The sequence below is a fragment of the Oncorhynchus tshawytscha genome, linkage group LG08, assembly GCF_018296145.1.
Source record: "Oncorhynchus tshawytscha isolate Ot180627B linkage group LG08, Otsh_v2.0, whole genome shotgun sequence".
Taxonomy (NCBI): domain Eukaryota; kingdom Metazoa; phylum Chordata; class Actinopteri; order Salmoniformes; family Salmonidae; genus Oncorhynchus; species Oncorhynchus tshawytscha.
This window is the reverse complement of record NC_056436.1, coordinates 78,093,365-78,113,464: the sequence shown is the minus strand read 5'-3', so window position 1 is coordinate 78,113,464 and position 20,100 is coordinate 78,093,365. Positions and strand designations below refer to the sequence as shown.

General features: G+C 44.5%; 1 protein-coding gene across 1 annotated transcript in view; it reads right to left on the bottom strand.

Annotated features, from left to right (window-relative positions):
- LOC112257009 (ephrin-B1-like) overlaps positions 1–20,100 on the bottom strand; it is a 131,348-nt gene that overhangs the window by 20,471 nt on the left and 90,777 nt on the right. The window contains exon 3 of the mRNA XM_042325993.1: positions 2,640–2,732. Coding sequence (XP_042181927.1) covers positions 2,640–2,732 — 93 coding nt within the window. The remainder of the gene's footprint in view (positions 1–2,639; positions 2,733–20,100) is intronic.

Sequence of the window (20,100 nt, the reverse complement as noted above, 5' to 3'; positions counted from 1 at the left end):
ATCATGTATAACTGTATCTCCCCCTAAGGCAGAACTGGACTGTGTGTGTATGTGTGGCGTGCTGACTAAAGGGAAGGCACCTAACAGCCAATCACTTGATTTCCTCTATGGTTTGGCAAAGACAGAGACAGAGGAGTGTGTAGTCTGGCTGAGAGAGAGAAATAGACAGAGAGAGATAGAGTGAGATAAATAAAGCCCTTAAATTGAAATTGAATTAAGCGAGAGACAGGGGGGAGGAAAAGAAAAGAGGGGAGAGCATTCATACTCCTCAACATAGTGGGTGGTGTCTACTTAGTCTAAATCTGATTCTTTACCTCCTACTCCACCTCCTCCTTTCCCTCCCCTTCTCCCTTCCTCCACCACCTCCACCTCCCCTTCTTTCCTCCTCCCCTTCTCTCCTCCTCCACTTCTCTAATCCTCCCCCCCTCCACCTCCTCCCCTTCTCCCCTCCACCACCTCCTCCCCTTCTCTCCTCCTCCGTCACCTCCTCCCCTTCTCTCCTCCTCCTCCTCCACTTCTCTCCTCCTTCACATCCTCCCCTTCTCTTCTTATTCACATCCTCCCCTTCTCTCCTCCTCCTCCACTTCTCTCCTCCTCCTCCCCTTCTCTCCTCCTTCACATCCTCCCCTTCTCTTCTTATTCACATCCTCCCCTTCTCTCCTCCTCCTCCCCTTCTCTCCTCCTCCACTTCTCTCCTCCTCCTCCCCTTCTCTCCTCCTCCACCTCCTCCCCTCCTCCTCCCCTTCTCTCCTCCCCTTCTCTCCTCCTCCTCCCCTTCTCTCCTCCTCCACCTCCTCCCCTTCTCTCCTCCTCCTCCCCTCCCCTTCTCTCCTCCTCCACCTCCTCCCCTTCTCTCCTCCTCCTCCCCTTCTCTCCTCCTCCACTTCCTCCACTTCTCTCCTCCTCCTCCCCTTCTCTCCTCCTCCACCTCCTCCCCTTCTCTCCTCCTCCTCCCCTTCTCTCCTCCTCCACTTCCTCCACTTCTCTCCTCCTCCACCTCCTCCCCTTCTCTCCTCCTCCTCCCCTTCTCTCCTCCTCCACCTCCTCCCCTCCTCCTCCTCCTCCCCTTCTCTCCTCCTCCCTCCTCCCTTCTCTCCTCCTCCACCTCCTCCCCTTCTCTCCTCCTCCTCCCCTTCTCTCCTCCTCCACCTCCTCCCCTTCTCTCCTCCTCCTCCCCTTCTCTCCTCCTTCACCTCCTCCCCTCTCTCCTCCTCCTCCCCTTCTCTCCTCCTCCACCTCCTCCCCTTCTCTCCTCCTCCTCCCCTCCCCTTCTCGCCTCCTCCACCTCCTCCCCTTCTCTCCTCCTCCTCCCCTTCTCTCCTCCTCCACTTCCTCCACTTCTCTCCTCCTCCCCCTTTCTCCTCCTCCAGCTCCTCCCCTTCTCTCCTCCTCCTCCCCTTCTCTCCTCCTCCACTTCTCTCCTCCTCCCCCTCCTCCCCACTTCCTTTTCTCCATCCTCTTTATAATGATAGCAGTAGTGTAATTACGCTTTGCAGCAGTAGTGAGCGCTACCTTGCTATGTTTTGGCTGATTCATAATAGACTGTTTGAACATGAGAGTGTGTTATAGTCTACAGAGGCTACAACCAATCTGATTCGCTCAGGGCTGATCGCATCTGAAGTGGCGTTTGGCAGACTGAGCATGTGCAGTAGAGTGTTCTCTCTCATCTTGGGACCCACTTCTACACTGAATGTGCTGACATTTCCCTTCCTTCGCAAGACAGACGATACGAAAGGCCACCAGCAGGAGGGTGTGTGTGTGTGTGTGTGTGTGTGTGTGCTGTTTTAAATATTCACAGCGACATCCTGTCATAGAGCTCTGAACAGGAGGGAGGATAGAATCTGTACTTCTACTGCACTGCTTTCTGCCTCACACAGAGGTCACACACACGCACACGCACGCACGCACACACGCACGTGCACACGCACACACACATGCACAGACACACGCACACACACACGATATGAATAATGTATGAGGGTATTTGCATGCTAAGATGCTAAGGCCTGTGCTGTGTCAGAATGATTCAGTGAAGTCACTGTGACCATGTACACCAATACAGTTATCCTCAAGGTTACACACTGATACACACTGTTAGGGCACTGGGATACACACTGTTAGGGCACTGGGATACACACTGTTAGGGCACTGGGATACACACTGTTAGGGCACTGGGATACACTGTTAGGGCACTGGGCTAGGGCACTGGGATACACACTGTTAGGGCACTGGGATACACACTGTTAGGGCACTGGGATACACACTGTTAGGGCACTGGGATACACACTGTTAGGGCACTGGGATACACACTGTTAGGGCACTGGGATACACACTGTTAGGGCACTGGGATACACACTGTTAGGGCACTGGGATACACACTGTTAGGGCACTGGGATACACACTGTTAGGGCACTGGGATACACACTTTTAGGGCACTGGGGTTTTACTTAGACGTGGAGAACTGTGTGTGCCAGGCCTAAACTCGGTTAGTGTCTACAGTACTGCAAATAAAACCTTAAGGAGAGGGGAATATTTAGAGTGAACACATGTAGGAGAGTTTAGAGTGCAACACATGGAGAAACACGTGTGTATTGTTTGTTGTCAGAGTAATCAACCAATGAAGGCGTTTGTTTGTTTACCTTGTCCGACCTTCATAACCACTTTCATGGCCTTGGTCTTACAGACTCCTCCCTCTCTGTTCTCCAGGCCTTCGACTGAACCATTGGATGTGGCTGAGAGAGAGAGAGAGAAAGAGAGAGAGAGAGGAAGAGAAGAGAAGAGAGAGAGAGAGAGAGAGAGAGAGAGAGAGAGAGAGAGAGAGAGAGAGAGAGAGAGAGAGAGAGAGAGAGAGAGAGAGAGAGAGAGAGAGAGAGAGAGAGAGAGAGAGAGAGAGAGAGAGAGAGAGAGAGAGAGAGAGAGAGAGAGAGAGAGAGAGAGAGAGAGAGAGAGAGAGAGAGAGAGAGAGAGAGAGAGAGAGAGAGAAAGATATTATTATTACACAAGCTCAAACATAGAAAGGAGTAACAAGAGACTCCAACTTTTAAATCCATGATAAATAATTGGGAGTCTGAGTGTTCACAGACATATGTTACTTCAAAAACAAATGATGATGACCAGGCCAGTATCTACATTCAGACGTCAAATACTGTAATGGAAGCAGCCTTCACTGAGCTCCCCAACCCTGAAACCTCCAGACTACCACCGCTCTTCACATAATCGTCTCCTGCACGATTTCTCCTCTTTCTCTTGGGTTTAACTTCTCAGGACAAGGTTAGATTAAAATGAGCTCTTTGAAGATGGAGCTCAAAGCAGCCTGAATAATCTGGCTGTGTGTGTGTGTGTGTGTGTGTGTGTGTGTGTGTGTGTGTGTGTGTGTGTGTGTGTGTGTGTGTGTGTGTGTGTGTGTGTGTGTGTGTGTGTGTGTGTGTGTGTGTGTGTGTGTGTGAGTGAGTAACATGCTCTGAGTTTTATATCCACTCAGGGACAGAGAGAAGAGTTTTATATCCACTCAGGGACAGAGAGAGAGAGTTTTATATCCACCAGGGACAGAGAGAGAGTTTTATATCCAGGGACTTAGGGACAGAGAGAGAGTTTTATATCCACTCAGGGACAGAGAGAGAGAGTTTTATATCCACTCAGGGACAGAGAACGAGTTTTATATCCACTCAGGGACAGAGAGAGAACGAGTTTTATATCCACTCAGGGACAGAGAGAGAGAGTTTTATATCCACTCAGGGACAGAGAGAGAGTTTTATATCCACTCAGGGACAGAGAGAGAGTTTTATATCCACTCAGGGACAGAGAGAGAGAGTTTTATATCCACTCAGGGACAGAGAGAGAGTTTTATATCCACTCAGGGACAGAGAGAGAGTTTTATATCCACTCAGGGACAGAGAGAGAGTTTTATATCCACTCAGGGACAGAGAGAGAGTTTTATATCCACTCAGGGACAGAGAGAGAGAGTTTTATATCCACTCAGGGACAGAGAGAGAGTTTTATATCCACTCAGGGACAGAGAGAGAGTTTTATATCCACTCAGGGACAGCTAAATCCTCCTTTTGTAAACTTACTTCAGTCATTTAAATGTCATGTTCTTCCATACTGACTGAAGAGGAACCAGCATAACTGATCTAGTGGAGGATAAGTAACCCCAGGGTTGAGATGGGGGTAGAAAGGCCTGTGTTGCTAATAGTGAATCGGCAGTTTGCACCCTTCAAAAAAGCCTTTTAAACTTTCCCTTTAAAATTCCTAGTCAGAATTCCCAAGGCCAATTCCATTCTGAACACTGTACTCCCAAATATTCCATTTGTTAAATAAGAACAAAACAAGGTGCACAGTCATTCTCTCTCTGTATCTACAACTGTTTGGACAGGAAACACTGCAGTAGTCTGCGGTAATCTCCACCCTGTTTTTAATCCAGATCTGGAGAGTCAGATTATTAAAAGAGAATGTTCTGTACAGGACGTCGGGGCTCCTTGGACTGTCAATAGAGGGAAAAACACATGGGAGGAAGGCACAGCATGGGAGGGGCTGAAACACACACGTCTGTCTGGCCAGAATATACCTCCTGCTGCCTGGAGCCTCCAGGACTCGTCAGCAATAATAAGACCTGGATGATTCATGTCGGAGGCCTATGTATTCAGCTTCGTGTGTGTGTGTCTATGTGTCTATGTGTGTATGTATGTGTGTGTTTGTATGTGTGTGTGTGTGTATATGTGTGTGTGTGTGTATATGTGTGTGTATGTGTGTGTGTGTATATGTGTGTGTGTGTCTATGTGTGTGTGTGTATATGTGTGTGTATATGTGTGTGTGTCTATGTGTGTATGTGTGTAAATAAATCAACTTTGATTTGATTTGAAAAGTGTACATATTCAGCAGCAGCACACAAATCAAATCAAATCTTATTTGTCACATACACATGGTTAGCAGATGTTAATGCGAGTGTAGCGAAATGCTTGTGCTTCTAGTTCCGACAATGCAGTAATAACCAATGAGTTATTTAACCTAACAATTTCACAACAACTACCTTATACACACAAGTGTAAAGGAATGAAGAATATGTACATAAAAAATATATGAATGAGTGATGGTACAGAACAGCATAGGCAAGATGTAGTAGATGGTATAGAGTACAGTATATACATATAAAACTGACCATCCTACCAATCCTCGACTTCGGCGATGTCTACCCTACTCAACAAATTGGATGCAGTCTATCCCAGTGCCATCCGTTTTGGCACCAAAGCCCCATATACTACCCACCATTGCGACCTGTACGCTCTCGTTGGCTGGCCCTCGCTTCATACTCGTCGACAAAACCATTGGCTCCATATCATCTACAAGATCCTGCTAGGTAAAGTCCCCCCTTATCTCAGCTCGCTGGTCACCATAGCATCACCCACCTGTAGCACACGCTCCAGCAGGTATATCTCTCTGGTCACCCCCAAAACCAATTCTTTTTTTGGCCGCCTCTCCTTCCAGTTCTCTGCTGCCAATGACTGGAACGAACTACAAAAATCTCTGAAACTGGAAACACTTATCTCCCTCACTAGCTTTAAGCACCAGCTGTCAGAGCAGCTCACAGATTACTGCACCTGTACATAGCCCATTTATAATTTAGCCCAAACAACTACCTCTTTCCCTACTTTATTTATTTTATTAATTTATTTTGCTCCTTTGCACCCCATTATTTTTATTTCTACTTTGCACATTCTTCCACTGCAAATCTACCATTCCAGTGTTTTACTTGCTATATTGTATTTACTTATTGCCTTTACCTCCCTTATCTCACCTCATTTGCTCACATCGTATATAGACTTGTTTCTACTGTATTATTGACTGTATGTTTGTTTTACTCCATGTGTAACTCTGTGTCGTTGTATGTTTATTTTTATTTATTTATTTCACCTTTATTTAACCAGGTAGGCAAGTTGAGAACAAGTTCTCATTTACAATTGCGACCTGGCCAAGATAAAACAAACGAGATCGACACATACAACAACACAGAGTTACACAGTCGTAGTCGTGGGTGAACAGGGAGTACAGGAGAGGGCTCAGAACGCACCCTTGTGGGGCCCCAGTTTTGAGGATCAGCGGGGTGGAGATGTTGTTACCTATCCTCACCATCTGGGGGCGGCCAGTCAGGAAGTCCAGTACCCAGTTGCAAAGGACGAGGTCGAGACCCAGGGTCTCGAGCTTGATGACGAGTTTGGAGGGTACTATGGTGTTAAATGCTGAGCTGTAGTCGATGAACAGCATTCTCACATAGGTATTCCTCATGTCCAGATGGGTTAGGGCAGTGTGCAGTGTGGTTGCGATTGCGTCGTCTGTGGACCTATTGTGGCGGTAAGCAAATTAGAATGGGTCTAGAGAGTCAGATAGGGTGGAGGTGATATGGTCCTTGACTAGTCTCTCAAAGCACTTCATGATGACGGAAGTGAGTGCTACGGGGCGGTATTCATTTAGCTCAGTTACCTTAGCTTTCTTGGGAACAGGAACAATGGTGGCCCTCTTGAAGCATGTGGGAACAGCAGACTGGGATAAGGATTGATTGAATATGTCTGTAAACACAGCAGTCAGCTGGTCTGCGCATGCTCTGAGGACGCGGCTGGGGATGCTGTCTGGGCCTGCAGCCTTGCGAGGGTTAACACGTTTAAATGTCTTACTCACCTCGGCTGCAGTGAAGGAGAGTCCACAGGTTTTGGTAGCGGGCCGTGTCAGTGGCACTGTATTGTCCTCAAAGCGAGCAAAGAAGTTGTTTAGTCTGTCTGGGAGCAAGACATCCTGGTCCGCGACGGCCTGGTTTCCTTTTTGTAATCCGTGATTGATTATAGACCCTGCCACATACCTCTTGTGTCTGAGCCGTTGAATTGCGACTCTACTTTGTCTCTATACTGACCCTTAGCTTGTTTGATTGCCTTGCGGAGGGAATAGCTACACTGTTTGTATTCGGTCATGTTTCCGGTCTCGCCCTTTCAGTTTCGCGCGAGAGATACACACAGAGAGCGAGACACAGAGAGCGAGACACAGAGAGAGACACAGAGAGATACACAGAGAGATACACAGAGAGAGAGACACAGAGAGAGAGACAGAGAGATACACAGAGAGAGAGACAGAGAGAGACAGACAGACGGATGACAGTATAGGCTCCGCTACCTCCATTACACCACCTTCCCCAACATCTATATCTTCTGTCATTAAGTTACTAGTAGAAGGAACCGACAGCCATCTTCTGTATTCAGGCTAACCAAACAGAGTTGGAATAGAGAGATATTTCTGTTTTGTTTGAGTTAGTGAGACCCAGCTGCACTTATTAGACAGAGAAACAGAGAAACAGGCTAGCCATTTAGCAGAATATACTGCACCCTTCAATGAGCACAGACATGGTTGTTTGGTTTGGGTTTATACTGTTGATGATGAAGATAAACCCCTGACACACACACACTGTACACACACACATTGTACACACACACTGTAAACACACACACACACACACTGTACACACACACTGTGCACACAGTGGTAGCTGGCAGACTGGGATTAATTCTCAGAAGTGTCAGTCTGCACTTTGACCTTTATCTAATCCCATGACCTAAATAATCGTAATTACTATATCAGATGGAGCTAAATACCCACAGGGTGTGTGTAGAAAGTATTTAGCAAAGATAATGAACCTATATATTTTTTTATAATATAATCTTTGAGAACTAAAAATCACTGAAATAAAAGCTAGACAGTCAGGGAGAATTGAACATTTAGCAGTATTGATTTTGTTATTATGTTTGAGTAAAGGACACAATATTAGCCATGACATAATGCATAGAATTTCAGGAAAATTGCTTTAAAACAGCAACATTTTCTGTTCAGCTGCATTTCAAAATGTGTATAATTCAGAGGCGATTTTAGCATGTAAATCTTGGTGGGGCAAATCCCCACCCCCAAAAAATGGAGATGCATGCCAGCAAAGCCACTACGCAACACAACACTAAACAATACATTAATTGCACTATAACGGTGACAAACGTTGCCCACAAAGTGTTAGGGCCTACAGAAAGCTGTCCCAACAGCAGAGTCCCAACACCTTACCACAGCTACACCTGTCTATCAGCAGAGTCCCAACACCTTACCACAGCTACACCTGGCTATCAGCAGAGTCCCAACACCTTACCACAGCTACACCTGGCTATCAGCAGAGTCCCAACACCTTACCACAGCTACACCTGTCTATCAGCAGAGTCCCAACACCTTACCACTGCTACACCTGTCTATCAGCAGAGTCCCAACACCTTACCACAGCTACACCTGTCTATCAGCAGAGTCCCAACACCTTACCACTGCTACACCTGGCTATCAGCAGAGTCCCAACACCTTACCACAGCTACACCTGTCTATCAGCAGAGTCCCAACACCTTACCACAGCTACACCTGGCTATCAGCAGAGTCCCATCACCTTACCACTGCTACACCTGGCTATCAGCAGAGTCCCATCACCTTACCACAGCTACACCTGGCTATCAGCAGAGTCCCATCACCTTACCACTGCTACACCTGGCTATCAGCAGAGTCCCATCACCTTACCACAGCTACACCTGGCTATCAGCAGAGTCCCAACACCTTACCACTGCTACACCTGGCTATCAGCAGAGTCACAACACCTTACCACTGCTACACCTGGCTATCAGCAGAGTCACAACACCTTACCACAGCTACACCTGTCTATCAGCAGAGTCCCAACACCTTACCACTGCTACACCTGTCTATCAGCAGAGTCCCATCACCTTACCACTACTACACCTGGCTATCAGCAGAGTCCCATCACCTTACCACTGCTACACCTGGCTATCAGCAGAGTCCCATCACCTTACCACTGCTACACCTGTCTATCAGCAGAGTCCCATCACCCTACCACTGCTACACCTGTCTATCAGCAGAGTCCCAACACCTTACCACTGCTACACCTGGCTATCAGCAGAGTCCCATCACCTTACCACTGCTACACCTGTCTATCAGCAGAGTCCCAACACCTTACCATAGCTACACCTGGCTATCAGCAGAGTCCCAACACCTTACCACTGCTACACCTGTCTATCAGCAGAGTCCCAACACCTTACCATAGCTACACCTGTCTATCAGCAGAGTCCCAACACCTTACCACTGCTACACCTGGCTATCAGCAGAGTCCCAACACCTTACCATAGCTACACCTGTCTATCAGCAGTCCCAACACTTTACCACTGCTACACCTGTCTATCAGCAGAGCCTTGTCTGGCAGCAAAACCGTTTATTCAGCCTCATTTACTGCCTTTTCAAAAAACAGCTGATGGGTGACTTGCTTAAACAAATGTAGTTTCTACTGACAATTGAGATGTACAAATTATGGCATAAGGGGACGACAAGCGCATAAGAGGCAATCCGTAATTTCGATTAAGTCATTAATGAGCGAGCTAGGACGGACGTAGTCAATATAACAAGAAACAGTATGTGAACCCTTTGGAATGGACTTCTGCATACATTGGTCATACAATTTGATCTGATCTTCATCTAACTCACAACAGTAGACAAACACAGTCTGCTTAAACTAATAACACAAACAAGTATACTTTTTCATGATTTTATTGAACACACTGTGTAAACATTCACAGTGCAGGGTGGGAAAAGTATGTGAACCCTTGGATTAATAACTGGTTGACCCTCCTTTGGCAGCAATAACCTCAACCAAACGTTTTCTGTAGTTGTGGATCAGACCTGCACAACGGTCAGGAGGAATTGTGGACCATTCCTCTTTACAATACTGTTTCAGTTCAGCAATATTCTTGGGATGTCTGGTATGAACTGCTCTCCTGAGGTCATGTAACAGCATCTCAATCGGGTTGAGGTCAGGACTCTGACTGGGCCACTCCAAAAGGCATATTTTCTTCTGTTGAAGCCATTCTGTTGTTGATTTACTTCTGTGCTTTGGGTCATTTTCCTGTTGCATCACCCAACTTCTGTTGAGCTTCAATTGGCGGACAGATAGCCTTACATCCTCCTGTAAAATGTCTTGATAAACTTGGGAATTCATTTTTCTGTAGATGATAGCAAGCTGTCCAGGCCCAGGAAGCAGCAAAACAGCCCCAAACCATGATGCTCCCTCCACCATACTTTCCAGCTTTATGCAAGTAAACAATTCTTCTGAGATCTCTTTTGTTCATCAGGCAATGCGTGTAATTTGCAAATAAATTCATTAAAAATCCTACAATGTGATTTTCTGGATATTGTTTTCTCATTTTGTCTGTCATAGTTGAAGTGTACCTATGATGAAAATTACAGGCCTCTCTCATCTTTTTAAGTGGGAGAACTTGCACAATTGGTGGCTAACTAAATACTTTTTTGCCCCACTGTATATTTCCCATTCAGAGCTAGTTTTTTCCTAGTTTCCAGTTGTTTTGAACGTGGCAGAAGTCATGCTGGATTGACAGCATGGCCAATGTATTCAACTTTTTTCTGGCCCATTGCGTGTGAATGTTTATCCTTTTAAGCTTAGAAAAGAGACCCTTAAACCCAGACTTGAACCACACACCCACTCCACCAAATAACAGACTAGTGATTGCTTTGAAATGCTTTCAGTTAGCCACTGATGCCTTCCCAACCACTTATTGTTGAATTTGCGATTTCCAACTTCTTGTGTAATGTTTATGTCCAATGGCCGTTGAGCACCAATATGTTTTATCTATAATTTATCTTCATATGACAAGGATTGAAAAGGAATTGTCAGTAGAATGTCGATGTGATTCATGACGAGGACTGCTTGTCTAGCTTGCTAGCTAAGATTTTGAAAGTATGATGTTGACATGATCAGTCAAGTTGCGCTGCTTTTTCTCCTTCAACAAAGGTTACAATTTTGAATGTACCACCGTTTATTCCCAACGAGCTAATGGAGCGTGAGTTATTGTGGTTTGGGAAGTTTGCAAGTTAAATTAAGATTGTCCCGTTGGGTTGCAAACACCCGGCTCTGAAACAGGTCATGTCGTTTCAAACACCCGGCTCTGAAACAGGTCATGTCGTTTCAAACACCCGGCTCTGAAACAGGTCATGTCGTTTCAAACACCCTCTCTGAAACAGGTCATGTCGTTTCAAACACCCGGCTCTGAAACAGGTCATGTCGTTTCAAACACCCGGCTCTGAAACAGGTCATGTCGTTTCAAACACCCTCTCTGAAACAGGTCATGTCGTTTCAAACACCCGGCTCTGAAACAGGTCATGTCGTTTCAAACACCCCTCTCTGAAACAGGTCATGTCGTTTCAAACACCCCTCTCTGAAACAGGTCATGTTGTTTCAAACACCCGACTCTGAAACAGGTTGTGTCGTTTCTAACACCCGGCTCTGAAACAGGTCATGTCGTTTCAGCGACAACTGTTTATGTTTTCAGACTCACCGGGGCAGACATTGGATTTATCGTTTAAAGTCAAGTATGACAACAGACTGTATAGTTATGCTAGTACGGGTAGTCAACAGTGTTTTGAGTGTGGGGATGTTGGCCATAAGCGACATGCTAGCTATACCGTGTGCCTTTTGAAAGAAACTGAGGACTGAGTATGTTCAGGTATGTTCAGGTATGTTCAGTTTCAAGATGCCTTTGTGAAGAATCCCCCCAAAATTCGACATCATTGTTATCAGTAATTCTCTTTCCAAAACGTATTTCTAGAGGGTGATGGAGGTGGATGCTGACGAAAACCATCACAAATACCTATTTTTGGATGAGGCAGGCTTCGAACTGGCCAAGACAAGGAGGAGAGGTCGGAATTTCATTGGCCAGCAGGCAGGCAGCCATCCAAGTACATTGACAACGTGGGGCCAACATCACCATGTGTTCGGCTATAACAGAAGATGGTGTGGTTGGACGCAGACCTCGTAATGGATCATATAATGCAGCTCTCCTTGTAATCTTCCTTGATGAGATAAATCAGGTCTGTCGAGCTGATGGCGTGACATATGTCATTGTGTGGGATAATGTCAGGTTCCACCATGCTCAAATAGTGCCAGCATGGTTTTAGCCCCATCCACAATTTATCACCCTGTACTTACCCCAATACTCTGCTTTCCTTAACCCGACTGAGGAATTTTTCTCCACATGGAGGTGGACGGTATATGATAGGCGCCCTCACGAACAAGCCACCCTTCTCCAGGCCATGGATGACCCATGCAATGACATCACGGCAGACCAGTGTCAGGCCTGGATTCTCCATGCCCTGAAGATTCTTCCCAAGATGTTTGATGGAAATATAGAAGTACAGTAACCAATCCTGTGATTTGTTTTTTACAGTAAGCCAGGCGAGGAACACTGCAGTGATGTTTTACAGTAAGCCAGGTGAAGAACACTGCAGTGATGTTTTACAGTAAGCCAGGTGAGGAACACCGCAGTTGATGTTTTACAGTAAGCCAGGTGAGGAACACTGCAGTGATGTTTTACAGTAAGCCAGGTGAGGAACACTGCAGTGATGTTTTACAGTAAGCCAGTGAGGAACACTGCAGTGATGTTTTTCAGTAAGCCAGGTGAGGAACACTGCAGTGATGTTTTACAGTAAGCCAGGTGAGGAACACTGCAGTGATGTTTTCAGTAAGCCAGGTGAGGAACACTGCAGTGATGTTTTTCAGTAAGCCAGGTGAGGAACACTGCAGTGATGTAAGCCAGGTGAGGAACACTGCAGTGATGTTTTTCAGTAAGCCAGGTGAGGAACACTGCAGTGATGTTTTTCAGTAAGCCAGGTGAGGAACACTGCAGTGATGTTTTACAGTAAGCCAGGTGAGGAACACTGCAGTGATGTTTTACAGTAAGCCAGGTGAGGAACACTGCAGTGATGTTTTACAGTAAGCCAGGTGAGGAACACTGCCGTTGACGTTTTACTGTAGTTTTTTGTTTGTTTTTTTGTAGCTAATTACTTTTGCTTTGATTCAAAGATTCCTACACTATGTTGTGATTTTATTGTTTCATCAATACATTTCAGATTTTGTTCAATGATTCCACCGTTTGTAGTATTCTCTCTACTAGTAATTTTACAGTGATGTATTTATGTGTAGTACCATAATAGTAGTACCTACTTGCACATCATCATCTGCCCATCTATCACTCCAGTGTTAATATGCTAAATTGTAATTACTTCACTACTATGACCTATTTATTGCCTTACCTCCTCACGCCATTTGCACACACTGTACATAGACTTTCTTTTTAACTATTGTGTTATTTACTGTACGCTTGTTTATTCCATGTGTAACTCCGTGTTGTTTGTGTCGCACTGCTTTGCTTTATCTTGGCCAGGTCGCAGTTGTAACTGAGTGTTACGTCCGTCGTGGGAATGAGACCAAATCGCAGCGTGGAAAGTGTACATCTTCATTTATTTTAGAATGAACACCAAAAAAAAAAAAAAAAGATCAGCGAACGTAATTTCTGCAGGGCTCTACAGCTACTGTGCAAAAACAAGATCCCACAAACTAAAGGTGGAAAACAGGCTGCCCAAGTATGATCCCCAATCAGAGACAACGCTAGACAGCTGCCTCTGATTGGGAACCATACACGGCCAACAAAGAAATAAACTACAATGCCCACCCAAATCACACCCTGACCTACCCAAATAAAGAAATAAACAGGGCACGACAATGAGAACTTATCCTCAACTAGCTTACCTGGTTAAATAAAGGTGAAATAAAATAAATGAAATATGTATCACATATTTTGTACTATAATATTTAATGATTGTACGAACAACTACATAGTGAAACTATTGGTATCTTGTGTGTGGGTGATCTAAATTAATGTTCCTACGGTATTTCATGATACATTTGTTATATGACCCAATGACCCTGCCAGTACAAGGTTTCTTTAAAGATATGAATGAACAATGCAATGTTTTGAACATTGGACAGCCTGTGTTACAAGTGATTACCTTTTTGAAAGTTGTGTCTAGAGTTTTGAAAAACGACCACAAGGTTTTGAAATTAGTGCCAAAGTGATTGTAAAAAACTGAAATGTTAAGTTACTATATGATGCCATGTTTTGTGATTTCTTTTTGTTGTTTTGGGAAAAATGTGGGGTTATTGAATGGAATTTTGAGTCCTTGACAATGGTGTGAGGTTGGGAAGGCCCAAATACGTGTGTTTTGTCAATAGTACACTGCTCTGTCTCTTATTGAAGTTAAAGAAACTATCAGGGCCCTTGAAAAGGACATCAAATCTATTGAGTGAATGACCCTGGACTAGTCATGAACTTACAGGACAAGAGACATAAACTGAGGTCATTTCTTCATGAAAGAGTGAAGGGTGCCTTGATTAGGTCTCGTTTTGCTACCCTCAAGGATATGGATGCTCCTAGTGCTTTTTTTTTAAACAGTAGGACTGTCGACATTACAACGCAAACAGATGGTCTGCCTTCGTCTTCACTGATGGGAAGGTGACCACGGATGACGGTGGTGAGATGCACCAACATGACGTGGATTTCTACTCTGCCCTCTATAAGGCGGAGGATTGTGATCCTCTGTGTGCTGAACAGTTGTTACATGGACTTCCTCAATTGGGCCCTGAGCAGAGAGCTGCTTTGGACTCTGACATTACTCTGCAGGAGCTGTCCACTGCAGTTATGCAGCTCTCATCAGACCGAGCCCCTGGCATCGATGGTTTAAAAAAGTGGTATTTGGCTCTTTGAAAAAACTGGTTGTATTGCTGTGTGCAGAATACTAAATTCTATCTAAGTGTCTGTCAAACAGGTTGAAGTAATATCTGGGGCTGTTGGTCCACAAGGACCAGTCTTACTGTGTACCTGACCGCTCTATAGTAGATGTTTCTAATAAGAGATGTTTTAGACATTTGTAAACTGTCTGCTGTGAATGTGGGTTTACTTTTTTTGGATCAGGAGAAGGCCTATGACCGTGTGGACCACCAGTACTTGTTCAAAACAATGAAAGCCTTTGGGTTTTGGGGATGTTTTTTTTGTCTTGGATGGGTTTACTGTATGCTGGGGCCTCATGTATGGTGAAGGTGGGGGGTGGTTTGAGCTGCCCCATCCTCTTCCAAAGGGGTATTAGGCAGGGATGCCCAATTTCAGGACAGTTATATTGTCTGGCAATTGAACCAATGCTTTGTTTTTTAAGAGCGAGGCTTACTGGTTTGTCTGTTCCAGGAGGAATGAAGGGTCCCACGATAGCACTGTCTGGGTAGGGACGGATGACGTGATAGTTTTTATTACAGGGAGTGAGGATATTAAGGTTCTCTCAAAGCTCTAAAGGTGTATGAGGGGGCCTCCTCAGCTAGAGTCAATTGGGAAAAGAGTGAATTGCTGTGGGCAGGTCAGCTTCAGATAAGATCCGCTCCACGGTTACGAGGGGGACTTCAGTGGGGCAGAGATGGGATGAAGACTTTGTTTTTTTTTCTAGGCTCCGATGTCTTTTTAAAAAATGACTGGGAGGATGTAGTGGAGAAGGTGTGTGCCAGATTGTCTATGTGTAAATGGGTGCTACCCCAGCAGTGACCTACAGTATGTCATTGTGTGGGATAATGTCAGGTTCCACCCTGCTCAAATGGTGCAAGCATGGTTTCAGGCCCATCCACAATTTACCACCCTGTACTTACCCCAATACTCTGCTTTCCTTAACCCGACTGAGGAATTTTTCTCCACATGGAGGAGGAAGGTATATGATAGGCGCCCTCACGAACAAGCCACGCTACTCCAGGCCATGGATGAGGCATGCAATGACATCACGGCAGACTAGTGTTAGACCTGTATTCACCATGCCCGAAGATTCTTCCCAAGATGTTTGGCTAATGAAAACATCCATTGTGATGTGGATGAGAACCTGTGGCCAAATCCACAAGGCAGGGTTGATGGAAATATAGAAGTACGGTAATCAATTTTTTGTTTGGCTTTTTACAGTAAGCCAGGTGACGAACACTGCAGTTGTGTTTTACAGTAAGCCAGGTGAGGAACACTGCAGTGATGTTTTACAGTAAGCCAGGTGAAGAACACTGCAGTGATGTTTTACAGTAAGCCAGTTGAGCAACACTGCAGTGATGTTTTACAGTAAGCCAGGTGAGCAACACTGCAGTGATGTTTTACAGTAAGCCAGGTGAGGAACACTGCAGTTGACCTTTAACTCTTTTTTCTTTTTTGTAGCTAATTATTTCTGCTTTGATTCAAAGAAACCTATGTTGTGATTTTATTGTATTTCATCAATAAATTTCATATTTTGTCCAATGAATCCACTGTGTCTGTAGTATTCTCTCTACTAGTCATTTTACGGTGATGTATTTACGTGTAGTTGCATAATGAAATGTAAAAAATAAATAAAATCACCTTTATTTAACCAGGTAGGCTAGTTGAGAACAAGTTCTCGTTTGCAACTGCAACCTGGCCAAGATAAAGCAAAGCAATTCAACACATACAACAACACACAGTTACACATGGAATAAACAAAACATAGTCAATAATACAGTAGAACAAACTAAAACAAGAAGTATATATACAGTGAGTGCAAATGAGGTAAGATAAGGGAGTTAAGGCAATAAATAGGCCATGGTGGCGAAGTAATTACAATATAGCAACACTGGAATGTTAGATGTGCAGAAGATGAATGTGCAAGTAGAGATACTGGGGTGCAAAGGAGCAAGATAAATAAATAAATACAGTATGGGGATGAGGTAGGTAGATAGATGGGCTATTTACAGATGAGCTATGTACAGGTGCAGTGATCTGTGAGCTGTTCTGACAGCTGGTGCTTAAAGCTAGTGAGGGAAATATGAGTCTCCAGCTTCAGAGATTTTTGCAGTTCATTCCAGTCATTGGCAGCAGAGAACTGGAAGGAAAGACGACCAAAGGAGGAATTGGCTTTGGGGATGACCAGTGAGATATACCTGCTGGAGCGCATGCTACGAGTGGGTGCTGTTATGGTGACCAGTGAGCTGAGATAAGGCGGGGGTTTACCTAGCAGAGACTTGTAGATAACCTGTAGCCAGTGGGTTTGGCAACGAGTATGAAGCGAGAGCCAACCAACGAGAGCGTACAGGTCGCAATGGTGGGTAGTGTATGGGGCTTTGGTGATAAAACGTATGGCACTGTGATAGACTGCATCCAGTTTGTTGAGTAGAGTGTTGGAGGCTAATTTATAGATGACATCACAGAAGACGAGGATCGGTAGGATGGTCAGTTTTACGAGGGTCTGTTTGGCAGCATGAGTGAAGGATGCTTTGTTGCGATATAGGAAGCCAATTCTAGATTTAATTTTGGATTGGAGATGCTTAATGTGAGTCTGGAAGGATGTGGATGTATCACATATTTTGTACTACAATATTTAATGATTGTACGAACCACTACACAGTGAAACTATCGGTATCTTGTGTGTGGGTGATCTAAATGAATATTCCTATGGTATTTCATGATAAACTAGTTATTTGAACCAATGATTCTGCAAGTGCAAGGTTTCTTTAAAGATATGAATGCACAATGCAAGGTTTTGAACATTGGACAGCCTGTGTTACAAGTGATGACCGTTTTGAGTTTTGTGTCTAGAGTTTTGAAAAATTACCACAAGGTTTTGAAATTAGTGCCAAAGTGACTGTTCCCAGACCCAATAAAGGTTTTTTACAATTAAATTCTCGCTCTTTCTCTCTCTGTCTGCACTTTGACCCTCTTCAAATCCCCTGGCCTAAATAATGGTGATTACTGTATGAGGAGATGAAATACAGCTGAATACTCCCCCAGTGTGTGAGTGCGTGTGTATGCGTGTGCGTGAGTGTATGTGTGTGTGTGCATGTGTGTGTGCGTGTGTGTGATTGTGCTAAGAGATTAACCAAAATGCAGTGGTGGAAAAAGTACCCAACTGTCATACTTGAGTAAAAGTAAAGATACCCTAATAGAAAATGACTCAAGTAAAAGTGAAAGTCACCCAGTAAAATACTACTTGAGTAAAATTCTAAAAGTATTTGGTTTTAAATATACTTAAGTATCAAAAGTAAATGTAATTGCTAAAATTGTATTAAAAGTAAAATTCCTTATATTAAGCAAACCAGACGGCACAATTTTCTCTTTTTTAAAACATTTACGTAAGAGCCAGGGGCACACTCCAACACTCCAACACATAATTTACAAACAAAGCATTCGTGTTCAGTGATTCAGGCGGATCAGATGCAGTAGGGATGACTAGGGATTTTCTCTTTAAGTGCGTGAATTAGACCATTGTCCTGTTCTGCCAAGCATTCAAAATGTAACTAGTACTTTTGGGAGTCAGGGAAAATGTATGGAGTAAAAAGTGCATTATTTTCTTTAGGAATGTAAGTGAAGTAAAAGTAAAAGTAGTCAAAAATATAAATAGTTAAGTAAAGTACAGAATCCCCAAATAACTACAAAAGTAGTACTTTACACCACTACCAAAATGTCTGTATTTTGTGGGTTTTGTAAACAACTAATTGGCCGACGTCGCTTCTCTAGAGAGAAATCAAATCATTCCAGAGATAATTTCTTTAGGGGCTCCCGAGTGACACAGCGGTCTAAGGCACTGCATCTCAGTGCTAGAGGCCTCCCTACAGACCCTGGTTCGATTCCAGGCTGTATCACAACCGGCAGTGATTGGGAGTCCCATAGGGCAGCGCACAATTGGCCCAGCGTCATCTGGGTTAGGGTTTGGCCGTGGGTAGGCCATCATTGTAAATAAGAATTTGTTCTTATCTGACTTGCCTAGTTAAATAAAGTTTCAATTTAAAATCTAAAAAATCAAGAACTTGTGGTAATTAACTAGTCCATTCATTGCGCCTGTTCTTTCCAGCACGGACAGAAACGGGTACACGTTTACGCCTGCTAGGTTAGGTTGGATATTGTACACACAGACAGCATACACACCTTGCTAGGTTAGGTTGGATAATGTACACACAGACAGCATACACACCCTGCTAGGTTAGGTTGGACACTGTACACACAGACAGCATACACACCCTGCTAGGTTAGGTTGGACACTGTACACACAGACAGCATACACACCCTGCTAGGTTAGGTTGGATTCTGTACACACAGACAGCATACGTTGGGTTAGACAGCTCTACAGCATAGTTAGGCAAGCTAGCCTAGCTAAATAGGATGACTACAGACAGCTCTACAGCATAGTTAGGCAGGCTAGCCTCGCTAAATAGGATGACTACAGACAGCTCTACAGCATAGTTAGGCAGGCTAGCCTAGATAAATAGGATGACTACAGACAGCTCTACAGCATAGTTAGGCAGGCTAGCCTAGATAAATAGGATGACTACAGACAGCTCTGCAGCATAGTTAGGCAAGCTAGCCTAGCTAAATAGGATGACTACAGACAGCTCTACAGCATAGTTAGGCAAGCTAGCCTAGCTAAATAGGATGACTACAGACAGCTCTACAGCATAGTTAGGCAAGCTAGCCTAGCTAAATAGGATGACTACAGACAGCTCTGCAGAATAGTTAGGCAGGCTAGCCTAGATAAATAGGATGACTACAGACAGCTCTGCAGCATAGTTAGGCAAGCTAGCATCGCTAAATAGGATGACTACAGACAGCTCTACAGCATAGTTAGGCAAGCTAGCCTCGCTAAATAGGATGACTACAGACAGCTCTGCAGCATAGTTAGGCAGGCTAGCCTAGATAAATAGGATGACTACAGACAGCTCTGCAGCATAGTTAGGCAAGCTAGCCTCGCTAAATAGGATGACTACAGACAGCTCTACAGCATAGTTAGGCAAGCTAGCCTCGCTAAATAGGATGACTACAGACAGCTCTGCAGCATAGTTAGGCAGGCTAGCCTAGATAAATAGGATGACTACAGACAGCTCTGCAGCATAGTTAGGCAGGCTAGCCTAGATAAATAGGATGACTACAGACAGCTCTGCAGCATAGTTAGGCAAGCTAGCCTCGCTAAATAGGATGACTACAGACAGCTCTACAGCATAGTTAGGCAGGCTAGCCTAGATAAATAGGATAACTACAGACAGTACAGTATGGGGAGCACAGAGATACCATTAGATGGCTGTCTGGCTGGCTGGATGCTACTACCTGAGCTGAGATGAGATCATGACTTTAAGAAATGAACAATTACAAAGTCATCAAATAAAACTACGTA